Here is a 14,848-nt window from a genome sequence, read left to right on the forward strand (position 1 = left end):
AGATATAAGGGTTATTAGTTTTCGTTATTTTTATACTCAGTTGAGCAGAGCTCACAGAGTATATTAAGTTTGATTTGATAACGGTTGGTTGTACATATATAAAGGAATCGAGATAGATATAGACTTCAAAATAATCAGGATCGAAAAAAAATTTGATTCAGCCATGTCCGTCCGTCTGTCCGTTAACACGATAACTTGAGTAAATTTTGAGGTATCTTGATGAAATTTGGTATGTAGGTTCCTGAGCACTCATCTCAGATCGCTATTTAAAATGAACGATATCGGACTATAACCACGCCCACTTTTCCGATATCGAAAATTTCGAAAAACAGAAAAAGTGCGATAATTCATTGAAAAAGACAGATAAAGCGACGAAACTTGGTAGGTGGGTTGCACTTATGACGCAGAATAGAAAACTAGTAAAATTTTGGACAATGGGCGTGGCACCGCCCACTTTTAAAAGAAGGTAATTTAAAAATTTGCAAGCTGTAATTTGGCCGTCGTTGAAGATATCATGATGAAATTTGGCAGGAACGTTACTCCTATTACTATATGTACGCTTAATAAAAATTAGCAAAATCGGAGAAGGACCATGCCCACTTTTAAAAAAAAAATTTTTTTAAAGTAAAATTTTAACAAAAAATTTAATATCTTTACAGTATATAAGTAAATTATGTCAACATTCAAGTACAGTAATGATATGGTGCAACAAAATACAAAAATTAAAGAAATTTCAAAATGGGCGTGGCTCCGCCCTTTTTCATTTAATTTGTCTAGGATACTTTTAACGCCATAAGTCGAACAGAAATTAACCAATCCTTTTGAAAATTGGTGGGGGCATAGATTTTATGACGCTAACTGTTTTCTGTGAAAATGGGCGAAATCGGTTGACGCCACGCCCAGTTTTTATACACAGTCGTTCGTCTGTCCTTCCGCATGGCCGTTAACAAGATAACTTGAGCAAAAATCGACATATCTTTAATGAACTTAGTTCACGCGCTTACTTGAACTCACTTTATCTTGGTATGAAAAATTAACGAAATCCGACTATGACCACGCCCACTTTTTCGATATCGAAAATTACGAAAAATGAAAAAAATGCCATAATTCTATACCAAATACGAAAAAAGGGATGAAACATGGTAAGGTAATTGGATTGTTTTATTGACGCGAAATATAACTTTAGAAAAAACTTTATAAAATGGTTGTAACACCTACCATATTAAGTAGAAGAAAATGAAAAAGTTTTTCAGGGCGAAATAAAAAACCCTTAAAATCTTGGCAGATATTACATATATAAATAAATTAGCGGTATCCAACAGATGATGTTCTGGGTCACCCTGGTCCACATTTTGGTCGATATCTGGAAAACGCCTTCACATATACAACTACCACCACTCCCTTTTAAAACTCTCATTAATACCTTTAATTTGATACCCATATCGTACAAACTCATTCTGGTCCACCTTTATGGTGATATCTCGAAAAGGCGTCCACTTATAGAACTAAGCCCCACGCCCTTTTAAAATACTCATTAACACCTTTCATTTGATACCCATATCGTACAAACATATTCTAAAGTCACCCCTGGTCCACCTTTATGGCGATATCTGGAAAAGGAGAACACCTATAGAACGAAGGCCCACTCCCTTTTAAAAATACTCATATCGTATAAACACATTCTAGAGTCACCCCTGGTCCACCTTTATGGCGATATTTCGAAACGGCATCCACCTATAAAACTAAGGCCCACTCCCTTTTAAAATATTCATTAACACCATTCGTTTGATGTCCATATTGTACAAACAAATTCTAGAGTCACCCCTGGTCCACCTTTGTGGCAATATCTCGAAACGGCGTCCACCTATGGAACTAAGGATTACTCCCTTTTAAAATACTCATTAGCACCTTTCATTTGATACCCATATCGTACAAACGCATTCTAGAGTCAACCCTGATCCACCTTTATGGCTATATCCCTAAATGGCGTCCACCTATAGAACTATGGCCCACTCCCACATAAAATACTCATTAGTGCCTTTCATTTGATACACATGTCATATAAACACATTCCAGGGTTTCCCTCGGTTCATTTTCCTACATGGTTATTTTCCCTTATGTTCTCACCATAGCTCTCAACTGAGTATGTAATGTTCGGTTACACCCGAACTTAACCTTCCTTACTTGTTCTTTCTATATTCTCGGAATCCAAAGTTCAATGCCGACATGGCCATACATTTTTATAAATTTTTAAATTTTATATACATACAAACATCTCTAATATGTAGTATATACATACATTTTTTATACTTAAGTTGATGACATGCTTTTTCTTCAACCCATTTTTTTCTAATGGATTTGTTGTTGTACCCCATGCTGTACCGCGTTAAATATATATTATGAGATTGGTTTTTGTCATACATTGACATCAAAGAACAACTACTCCAAATGAAAAATGTCAGCAACATAACAGCATCAATTCTTATCGCACAACACCCATTAGATCGTTCGTTCTATTAGTGCGAATAGAAGCCATAATTTAACTTGTTATAGAGAATTCTTTGTATTTGGGTTGACAGGCAATGCATGTAGCATCCGTGAAATTGAGTGTGTACGGCAATAACCAATACAAACTTCACCTTAAAAATGTCAATGTCAATATCAGTATTGATGCAGCAGGATAGTAAAATATTTCTAAACGAAAGATGGTTGTTGAAATTTTGTAAAAGTTGTTGGCGAATTTACGTAGAACTTTAAACAAATCTGTTCACACTAGTGTATTTGTTTCGTGCATATAAAAATTGTTTCTTGAATGGCTACAAATTTAAGCCAGCAATTCAGTCGTCAGTAAAATGGATTGGCCATAAGAGATTGTTGGCTTAATAAGAGATTTATAAGCAGATATTGTTGGTTCAGCGTAAGTTTCGCATAATTTAGTCATTCAGTAACTTGAATACCAACTATCGATATCTACGCATAAAATATAGATTGAATTTACAAAAGAGATAGTCAATTTCTGGGTTTCGACATAAGAATTAGCAAATATTTGGACCAATCTAAGCTGTCAGATCATGCCTGATTTGGTTATTTTTCTTGACGAGGTTTTATTTTTTGCAATATAATTATTTCTAAGAACAACTGCGAACATAGAAGAGCTAATTTATTGAAGATGATGAAGACTGCTTCGAATAAATAAATACAATAAAATTCACTAGTATCACATCAAACCGTATCAGTTGATATCATATCATTACACATCACAACGTATGCACATCACATCGCATTGCAAACGATATTTCTGAGTAACAGCGGTCCCTATGTGAATATGGATACTCAAAGATGTAATTAGAAAATAGTTTTTAATAAGTCATTTGAATTAGTACCATATCACACCATATATTTTAATATCATATCATCAGACATGACATCGCATGTAAACAGTTGCAGTGGATATTCATTTGAAACACCAATCAAGATGTAAAAATGGATACGAAATTGAAAAGGATGTAAACAGTTTCAAATGATAAAAACATTGATAAATATCACACCATACCAGATCATTTGATATCATCATACATAATATCGCATATAAGCAGTGGGGACGGAAATTCTTGACTAACAGAAAAACTGGTGTGTAAACAGTCGCTTAAGTTCCGTGAATTGGTATAATTGGAAATTGATATCATAATATTACAAACCAGGTGGCATGTGATGCACAAGCAGTTTATTACAGTTGCAGCTGAAATCATAACATTAAACGCAACGATGCAAGCAAACAAAATGATATTACTGAATAACAGTGGTCAACGTGCTAACATGGATATGAGAAGACATAATGAGCAAACAGTTTATAATAATACAATTGAACTAGCATCGCATCACACTATATATATATAAAATCACCCAACACATCGCATTGCAATGTATAAATATGTATAAAACCAGTCACGACGTAGATATGTGGCCTAATATCTCTGCGGAAGTTATCGCACCTTACATTTATTTATTATAACTGAAAAGTATGTAAACACTTTGATATGAAAAACTTTAACTAATCTAATGTCACATCACACCATATCAATTGATATCATATCATCAGAAATCACATCACCTGTAAACAAATTTACCAAATATTCCTGAATAACAGAAGATGTGACGTATTACCAACAGCAATTATGTTACTTGAACCAGTGTCACATTACTCCATATCATCTTATATCATATCATTACACATCAAATCACATTTATAGAGTTGCGACGGATACACCTGAATAAAAGCACTCATCACGTGAATATTTATATGTAATTGAAACTGATTTAGAGTATAATTGAGCATATTTATACAAGTCGCCTAAACTAAAAACTCATAATACCCCGTATCATACAATATCATGTAGCAATATATCTGATCGAATGTTTCACATTTGATAAGAAATCACATGACATCAAATCGCATCACACAAGTAAGTGGCATCATTCATGGAGATACAGATTGTGTTGCTCTTCTTGAGAAAATTTATTTTAATGTTCCAGGAAGAGAAATTAGAAGCCTTTACCATTTTTATGGCATTAATAGAACGAATTATGCGAGAAATGCCCCAATTACCAGCGCTATGAGTGAATTTAATAAGATCTCATATTTTATCGAGCTTGATTTCTCTTTGCCGAAGAATGTTTTTATTAATTTATTAAATTGTGTTTTTTAGTTACCAATACTTGTAAGTGCTAGGTTTTCATTAGATTGACTTATTAATTTGTGCTTTTCTTAATATGGCCTGTTTTTTAATTGTATGAAAATTGTTAGTAGCCTGTAAGAATTTTGTTAATAGTATGCTGTATAATTTTTTCATTGGTCGTCTATAAGAACTTATGTTCATAGACTTAATAAATAAATAAATAAATATTTGGAACAATGAACGTGGGCATAGAAAGGGCTTCACATACAAATTCAAAAAGAAGGTTTTTAGAAATTGTTTGACCTTATGTACGACAAATTACAAAACCATCACCTAAATATGGAAACGACCTACTCTAAAAGGGTGTAGGTAACACAGACATGAACAGACAATATCCGGTTGCCTTATGCAGCTGAAACTAATTCGGTTAAAGAGATGATTTTGGAAGGAGGTTATGAACGGTTGAAGTTATACTGAACAATTAGGACTAAATTGCTTGACGTGATATCATTACACAACATATCGCAAACCAATAAATTAAAAAGGTAGATAAAGTTGATCCGCCTTCAAAAATAAAACATATACATAATGGCCCCAATTGCGGACCCTGAAAACGTATTGTACAGGGGTGAAAATTCAGATTTCGATATTCGGATTCAAGAAATTTAATTTATATGTGATAAATGATGAAATTTTCAATTTCGAGTATTTGATGAACAAAATTTAAATATTTATTTTTACCCAAATACTCAAACAAATCATATTAAACGAATAAAACCACATAGTGTATACAAATACAAAATTTGTAATTTTCTTATTCTTATATTCCTTTACTTTGTTTCAGCTTTTCATCTATACTCCAACAAAACTGATGAACGCATCGAATATGATACGTTGACCGTGAAATATGAGGATGGTCGTTGGTCTAAGCCGTACTATGATTGTGGTGGTGGTAATATATGGATGTTAACATATACGGTCCCTTTTTTTGGCTATGAGAATGGCACATATCATTTCAAGTGAGTTTAAATGAAATATCAAAAATAAATATGTAAGCAATTTAAAGTTTTAAACGCAACACAAGCGTACAACTCATACAGTTTTGAATTTTGTTAGCAGCTGTTAAAAAAAAATCTCAACTTTGACCCTTCACAAATATGCGTGTGCCATACCTCAAAGCAGACAAACAGAGTCTGCGGTAAATATTTTACAAAACTATTAAAAGTGGTTTGCAACAAATTTTGTTAAATGTGCATTATTTAGCTTAATGAAATAACGAAAAATTAAGCTAATTGCGTTTACTAAAACTTTTGAAAAATTTTTGTATGTCCTGTAGTTTCTAGTTATTAGGGATGAAATATTTAAAAAAAATTTGTGTGTAACATTCTTTGCACTGCATTCAGCTTTTAATGTAAACAACCTTGTTGTAATGACATTTGTAAGATATATATGAAGTGTAGAAGATTATGCTTGTAACTATATATACTAGGGTGATCGCTATTCTTAAGCGGTTTTATTTAGCTTGACCCTGTGTAGCGCTGTTTACAAATTTTGGAATTGTAACTTTAAATTTAAGTAACTTTCCGGTAAGCTACAAGCTTGGAATTTGGAATACAGTTTAGAACTCGATGACAATGCAATAAAAAGAAAAAAAACTCAGCTAGGTGGCGCATACATTCATACAGGAATAGAAAACGAAGTATGAAAAATAAACGCCGCCAGATGCAAGGAACGAGATATTCAAAACAAGTAAGGAAGGCTCAGTTCGGGTGTAATTACATACTAAGCTGCCAAATTACAGCTTGAAAAACTTTTAAATTACCTTATTTTAAAAGTGGGCGGTGCCACGCCCATTGTCCAAAATTTTATTGGTTTTCTATTCTGCGTCATATGGTAAACCCACCTACCAAGTTTCATCGCTTTATCCGTCTTTGGTAATGATTTATGGCACTTTTTCGGTTTTTCGAAATTTTCGATATCGAAAAAGTTGGCGTGGTTATAGTCCGATTTAGTTCTTTTTAAATAGCGACCTGAGATGAGTGACCAGGAACTTACATATCAAATTGCATTAAAATACCTCAAAATTTTCTCAAGTTATCGCGTTTACGGATAGACGGACGGACATGGCTAAATGAATTTCTTTTTTCGCCCAGATCATTTTGATATATAGAAGTCTATATCTATCTCGATTAGTTTATGCCGTTACGGGGTACAGTTATGCGAACAAAATTAATATACTCTGTGAGCTCTTCTCAGCTGAGTATAAAAATTAATAACTCGTGAACGGTTTATCGAAACTCAACGCTTTCTACATCAAAATTTTCGTCAATTAATATAAATAAATAAAATAAATATAAGGCGCTATAACCTCCGAAGAGATTTTAGGCCGAGCTTCTCTTCCAATTTGCATCGTGCTCCTTTTTAAGTTTTCTTACAAATTGGCGGGACGGGACTTACTTGCTTTATGCCGAATCCGAACGGCATCTGCAAGGCAGATGAGTTTTCACTGAGAGCTTTTCATGGCAGAAATACACTCGGAGTGCTTGCCGAACACTGCCGAGGGGCGACCCCGCTTAGAAAAATGTTCTTCTAATTGAAAAAGCTTGTTTCTAAAATTTTGATGCTGCTTTGCTCGGGGTGTGAACCCAGGGTCTTCGGTGTGGTAGGCGGAGCACGTTACCATCACACCACGGCGGCCACGTCAATTAATATACTTTGTCATAAAAAAATCATTTTTAATAAAAAAAATGTTACTTTTCTAAATAATCCTGTTTGTTCATTCAATTCTACAATGCTTTAGAAAAATGTTGGTGAAAAAAGGTCATTATTTTGCATTAGGTCAAAAGTTATATATGCTTTTGTGACCGCGCTCATACCTCCAGCGTTAGACGCGCACGTTTTGATGCTCGCGCGCTGAGTCATCGTGTATTTTTTGTGTAGAAAACGGTGAGCTTCGATAAACCATTCGTGAGTTATGAATTGTTGAAAAAACATGATCAAAAACTCTAACTGTTAATAACTAATGTAAAAAAAACTTGTTTGCAAAGATATTTTGGAGAGGTCGTTTTTACCTCCAAACCGATTAAAAACCGTATTAGTCAATGAAAACTGAGACACTCGATTTAAAGTGGCACACTTGAGAAATTTCGACCCTATATTAAAAATTTTGTATGTGTAAACAGCTTTGCTGACATTATTTTGGAGTTAAGAGTATAAGGCAAGGAAAGTGTAAGTGTAATTTTAAGAGAAGGCGTAATATGTGGGAGTTGTAGGATGAAATGATATCGACAATATTCGTCATCGACAAGGCACAGACGATTTATCGATTTTTTATCGAATTGTTATACAATTTTTATCGATTACAGACTTTCTATGAGTTATAAACTTATCGATTTTTTATTGAATTGTTATCGAAAATATACCGATTATTTATAGTTATCCAAATTGCATTCATTTGTTATCGAAAAAATAACGATGCTTTATAGAAACTTGCCGATTTGTTTTCGGCGATTTATCCATTTGTTTTTTAAGCATTATCGGTTTTTAATCGGTACATTATAGAGTTGCTATCGAAGTGTTCGCGGTGTGTTGCCGACTTGGTATAAAACATGTTATCGTTAACAACGTTGTCACCATTTCATCGGGTTGTGATAGAGGGAGGTCTCTTAATAGCCCTGGCATTATGATTAATCCAATATGAGAGCTGATGTCCTTTTTAAAGGCTTTTGCCACGGTCCGTGAAAAGGGCAGCATAAAACTTGCAAAATTTGCAATTTCTTTGTATCTCATCTTACAACAACTTATGTTGCACACCGCATGTTTGTTTATTCTAAGAAGCAAGTTATATATTTTCCCCAACTAAACATGGTACAATAGGGTGGTGCTTATAAATATATTTTCGGGTTGTTTTCAGTCTCAATTAATAAATTTTTTGATGGTGTTGCATATGTCTCTACGGATACTCAATATATTTGAAACAACAAAACTTTTTTAATTAATTTTTGACCTTAGAATAACCCTTGTAATGGGGGACTGGAAAACGCAGAAGGTTGATTGTTAAGGACCGCCCCAATGATACAAGAACCTTAAAGGCGCTTAGTTTTTTCGATTGATCGCAAAGTGAAATATATGAAATTTATGCTCAAAAAAAATTTCTGGAATACTCTGGCGAATATGGCGCTCTTGATTTTCTTTTAGTTTTGCACGAAGGAAAAAACTAAAAATGTTGTTGTGCCAAAATGTATAGCTTAATTTGTAATTCCTAAACTGTTCGCGATTGACGGATATGGCAGTCTCAAAATGATAGGAAGACATTCACTATATTATTGCGTAGTTGCCTCAAACTGACAGCAATACAATTGCACTACTATCCCGAAAAAATTACGAAAAACTTGTTGAAAGACTCTAATGATACCGAAAAAACGATTTAGAGATAAGCCCTTAATGATCTCGAAATGAACCGATGAGCGTTCTGAAGTGATCCCAAAAGAATTAAAGAAATTACCACAAAGCTTGTCCCAAGTCATCTCAAACTAGTCCCGAAATATGCTACAAAAGAAACCAAATACTACCCCGAAAGTATGCAGCAACATTTTGGAATTAATTATAAACAAAATAACGAAATCATCCCGAAATAGTCTGCAGAAGATCTCATAATGATTCCGAAAAATTCCGAACTGACCCCGAAACACTTTCGAAATAACCTTCCCGAAAACAATTCCAAAATTTTCCCAAAAATAATTTGGAAGTGATGCCAAAGTTGTCCCTTATCAAGCCCGAAATGATCCAAACATACTCCTGAAATTGTCGCGAAATGGCACTGAATTTTTTCCTTAAATATTTCAGAGAAGATTCTTGAGTTATCCCTAAATTTTACTGTTACTAGCTCTGAAGTTATCCAAAGATAGTGCCAAAATGTTCCCTAAAGCGAAACTTACACTTTTCCAAAATGGTAATTTTCATGAAATCTCATCAATAAAATTATGTTTTTTTTATAATTTTTGTTGTAGCTGAATCTATGAAAGCCAATCTCAAAAATAATTCGAAAAACTTCGAAAAATGTTATGAGAACTTTTTATCTATATTTTTCTGAATTTTTTGAGTATACAGATGGCAGCTCAAAGGAAAAAGCGGAAAAACTAGATAAAAAGAGCGCATCCTTCGAAGCTTGCACCATGAAAGTCCCAATTGGATGAGATTTAAAGAAGGCGAGAGTTGCACATGATCACACATTCGTAAAAGGCGTAGAATCATATATTAGACTGGGGAAATTACTCCTATCATTCGAAACTTTTATACTCGTATTGGATATTCTGACTGATAGCAGATATAAGATATATGGGTTGAAGAAAGAAACGATCGAGCACACATTTTTGAATAAGCCTTGCGCAAGACACTCTAAGACACTAGCTATTAGGGTTATCCAGAAGCAGCAAGTGGAATAGGTTCCCGAAAGATTCTAGCGTTTGCCAAGAGTGCGGAGTTATAGGTCCTAGTTTTTGATACGACTTTTTAGTTTGGTCATTAAACAAACTTCTCGTAATACTATGAACCGATTCAGTCTTCGTGAGGACCTCGCCGACCGGCAGGTTCAACCTTACGTTACCTTTCAGCCCATTCAATTTTTGTCAGCAAGTCTGGGAAAATTCGTATTAATTTTTTGAAATTTTCTTTCCTCAAATGTTGTTTGATATATTCATCCATACGAAGGCCGCATAGCTTTATTTTGTATATGAAGGAAAATTTGAAATCCCCTTCGCTGATGTCAAAAACTGGCATAAGATTTCCTTCTTAAGCGATAAATTTTCAGACATTATATTTCTGATGGGAGTCATTTGACTATCATCACTGGCATCAGCTGCTGAATTTCAAAAGAGGCGTGAAGAAACCTGCTGTCATAATCCAAAGTAGTCAGCATATATTCTAGTTTACTAGAATTTTGTAGGGCTTTTCATACTAGTTGGTGAACAGTCCATTGACTAGAATTTTTCAAGGTTATTCAAAGTAGTCAGTTTTTGAATAGTTTATTAACCATAATTTTGTGGCGTTATTCATACTTATTAGTATTGAATTTGCATCTTGTCAGTCGAACTCGACGAAATACGCTCATGTTTTCTGCCGGCAATTTACAATACATTCTTCAACAAGGCCAGATTTCGTACACATCAACGGACACATAAACACAAACACACCTCGGGAGAGGATAGAGGGGTAAGTGCGCGGCAGTTATTGAAAGTGAACACCGGGAAGGCTACCGCTGTGCAAACCGGTCGCAAAGCTGATAAAAAAGCGGGTAAGTCGGGGATACCGGTGGCGTCGGGGAAGGCGACCACCTCGAAAATCGCTGAGCAAGGAGGTGAGGGCGGGCTGAGTAAGTCCGCGAAGTCGGAGAATGAGGAGAGTATTCTCCCGAAATCCGAATACGATGCGGACTTATCCAGTCTTCCGGAATACGGGGTATACGGGGTATGTCCCTTAAGCTGGAACAAGTTTCGTTGCTGAGTCCGTGGTGACTACTGTCGCTGGCTCCTCAACCGACAGGAAAGCAGCCGATGGCGTGCCAGAGACTGCTGCTGACGGTGAGGATGCAATCGACGGTAGTGTAACTGCGGGCAAGGACGCAATCGAGTCGGTGAAGTCTTTAGGGGGGGGGGAGAAACCGGTGGAGAAACCGGTGAAGAAATCGGTGAAGAAATCGGGGGAGGAGGGCGCTGGCGCTGTTGACAGCTGTGGTCCTCCCGCTGGCACCGAACCTTCCGACGGTCAGTCCGCTGGTGATATGACTGCGAGTGGGGGATCCCCCGCAGCTGGCGGGAGCGCTAGTGCTTCAAGGGTTACCTCTGGAGTGGATGGCTCCTGGGTTGTCGCCCTAAAGAGGATCACGGTTAGCTTTAGCAGGGTGGTCTTTGGAGCCAGCGGCGCAGACCTTAAGTTTGCGGAGAGGCTGATGGAGGTTTCCTCAGAGTATGAAGCCCTCCTAATGACGGCTATAGCCAAGAATGCCCGACTCCGCGGACAAATTGAGGCGATGTCGCTACGGGGCGTCATGCTGGGGGGTGCATCCCCACGCAGCGGTGGATCTGCCACCGCATATCGTTTGGCGATGCCGCCTCCGAGCACGACGGTCCCGGCTGCCATAGTACCTGCGCCTGCTGTCCCAAAGCCGCTCCACACCTGGTCGGCGGTCGTCAAGGGCGGCAAACCCGGGTATCTGCAAAAGAGGTAGTGGAGAAAATAAATAAGGAGGTTGGGCCGACACTTGGTGTACGAGTGCACCAAGTGAAACCTGTGCGGTCGGGTGGGGTAGTTATTCACCTACCCTCCAGGGAGGAGCGGGATAAAGTCCTCGCGAATAAGAAGTTTTCTGAGGTGGGGCTAGAAGTGTGCGAGAACCGGAAGCAAGGCACCAGGGTGGTCATTCGGGGGGTTTACGCGCAAATCTCCCCTGACGAGTTCATGGAGGAGGTCTTTCGCCTAAACCTCACGAAGGTCGACCCTGAGTGTCAGAAGTCAGAGGTTAGGCTGATCAGCCGACCTTGGAAGGCGGACGTCGATGGAGCAACGGTGACCGTCACCCTGGAGGGACCGGAAAAGTTAATGTCCCCCCTCTTGGATGCCGTAGCTACGTTAAATGGTTTTCCTTCCCGGTTCGGCCAGAGAACCAAACCTACAGCTGCTTCCGTTGCCTGAGTTTTGGTCACCAGGTGAGGGACAGTGGGTTGAAGGCTGCCGTCTGTCGGAGGTGCGGGCAGGAAGGGCATATTGAGGCAAAGTGCCCTAATGGGGTGCATTGCCGAAATTGCGCATTTAGGGGCAGACCCGCCGCACATCTTATGATGTCGGCGGAATGCCCGACATATGCTGCCGTTGTTGCCCGTGCACTCGCCAGACATTAATGGGTTTAGTTCTTCAACTCAACTGTCAGGGAGCGTACTCCGTTGTGTGTGAATTGGGGACGGGTACGGCTGATGAGAATTGCAGTATTGCCCTGCTCCAGGAACTCTACACTACCAATGGTGTGGTGAGAGGGTTTCCCGGAGGGTTTAGGTCCTTTTGTGACCTTCGGGGCAATGTTGCAGTTGTGGTGAATGAGCCTAGTTATGAATGCTTGTTGTTGAATGCTTCTGATTGGGGAGTGTGTGTGAGCATTGAGTGCTCTTTCGGTAGAGCCATCTTTGCTCTATACTGTAAGTTTGGAGAACCTATGGAATCATATATCAAATACCTCGATACGGTGCTACTACTTGTGAGTAGCACGCCAGTTATCATTGGTATGGATGCCAATGCCGTATCCCCTATATGGCATAGCAAAATATTCAGGACTTCTCCTGGATATGCTAGTCATGGACGGGGAGAGGCGTTGGGCGAGTGGGTACTCACTTCTCACGTTCATGTTGTGAACGAACCGAGTGAGTGGTACACATTCGATGGGCCCATGGGCAAGAGTGACATTGGTGTTACTCTCATGAATGAAGCCGTGGTTACTCACGAACGTACGTAGAAAAAACGTGTCAGCTGACACGACCTATCTTATGAGTGTGCAATGTAAACGAAAACTCACCGACGTGCAACGCCCGTACGTACGTAGCCCGGAACGTAGAAATCAAAAACAGGCATGACGTAGCTGAATGCGTTTACAACCATTTCAACTATCGTAGGGGTGCGAGTTCGACTCCCACTCCCGGGAGAAAAGGCTTTGAAGAGATTTACAAGGTATAATCGAAACAGCTGTCGCCTTGTCCGTCCTGATGTCACGTTGTTTAAAAATGTTTCCCAAATTATTAAATAAATTATAAAATTAAAAAAAAAATTGCTTCAAATAAATGTTTTCATACATTTAAAAAAAAAAAGCAATATGGGCAATCCCCGATTATTAAAAATCATACAAACAGACAAAATTGGCTAATTCGTTGTAGTTCTATAAATAGAACGAAAACAGCAACAAAAACCAAAGTTTCTTTGAAAACCGCCGTACCAAGCATAGCTTTAACACATAATTGCATACGAAGTATGCAATGTGTAAAAGATTAAAATATGCATAAAGAAGGCAATTGGGAAAGACTTCACAACAGGCATGACGTAGCTGAATGCGTTTACAACCATTTCAACTATCGTAGGGGTGCGAGTTCGACTCCCACTCCCGGGAGAAAAGGCTTTGAAGAGATTTACAAGGTATAATCGAAACAGCTGTCGCCTTGTCCGTCCTGATGTCACGTTGTTTAAAAATGTTTCCCAAATTATTAAATAAATTATAAAATTAAAAAAAATTGCTTCAAATAAATGTTTTCATACATTTAAAAAAAAAAAGCAATATGGGCAATCCCCGATTATTAAAAATCATACAAACAGACAAAATTGGTTAATTCGTTGTAGTTCTATAAATAGAACGAAAACAGCAACAAAAACCAAAGTTTCTTTGAAAACCGCCGTACCAAGCATAGCTTTAACACATAATTGCATACGAAGTATGCAATGTGTAAAAGATTAAAATATGCATAAAGAAGGCAATTGGGAAAGACTTCACAACAGGCATGACGTAGCTGAATGCGTTTACAACCATTTCAACTATCGTAGGGGTGCGAGTTCGACTCCCACTCCCGGGAGAAAAGGCTTTGAAGAGATTTACAAGGTATAATCGAAACAGCTGTCGCCTTGTCCGTCCTGATGTCACGTTGTTTAAAAATGTTTCCCAAATTATTAAATAAATTATAAAATTAAAAAAAATTGCTTCAAATAAATGTTTTCATACATATAAAAAAAAAAAGCAATATGGGCAATCCCCGATTATTAAAAATCATACAAACAGACAAAATTGGTTAATTCGTTGTAGTTCTATAAATAGAACGAAAACAGCAACAAAAACCAAAGTTTCTTTGAAAACCGCCGTACCAAGCATAGCTTTAACACATAATTGCATACGAAGTATGCAATGTGTAAAAGATTAAAATATGCATAAAGAAGGCAATTGGGAAAGACTTCACAACAGGCATGACGTAGCTGAATGCGTTTACAACCATTTCAACTATCGTAGGGGTGCGAGTTCGACTCCCACTCTCGGGAGAAAAGGCTTTGAAGAGATTTACAAGGTATAATCGAAACAGCTGTCGCCTTGTCCGTCCTGATGTCACGTTGTTTAAAAATGTTTCCCAAATTATTAAATAAATTATAAAATT

The 14,848-nt window shown here is 37.5% G+C and overlaps 1 protein-coding gene across 1 annotated transcript in view; it reads left to right on the top strand.

Annotated features, from left to right (window-relative positions):
• LOC137245101 (uncharacterized) overlaps nt 1-14,848 on the top strand; it is a 356,011-nt gene that overhangs the window by 166,217 nt on the left and 174,946 nt on the right. The window contains exon 3 of the mRNA XM_067775234.1: nt 5,521-5,695. Coding sequence (XP_067631335.1) covers nt 5,521-5,695 — 175 coding nt within the window. The remainder of the gene's footprint in view (nt 1-5,520; nt 5,696-14,848) is intronic.

This window comes from Eurosta solidaginis, chromosome 3 (assembly GCF_040869045.1).
Source record: "Eurosta solidaginis isolate ZX-2024a chromosome 3, ASM4086904v1, whole genome shotgun sequence".
NCBI classification, from domain to species: Eukaryota; Metazoa; Arthropoda; class Insecta; order Diptera; family Tephritidae; genus Eurosta; species Eurosta solidaginis.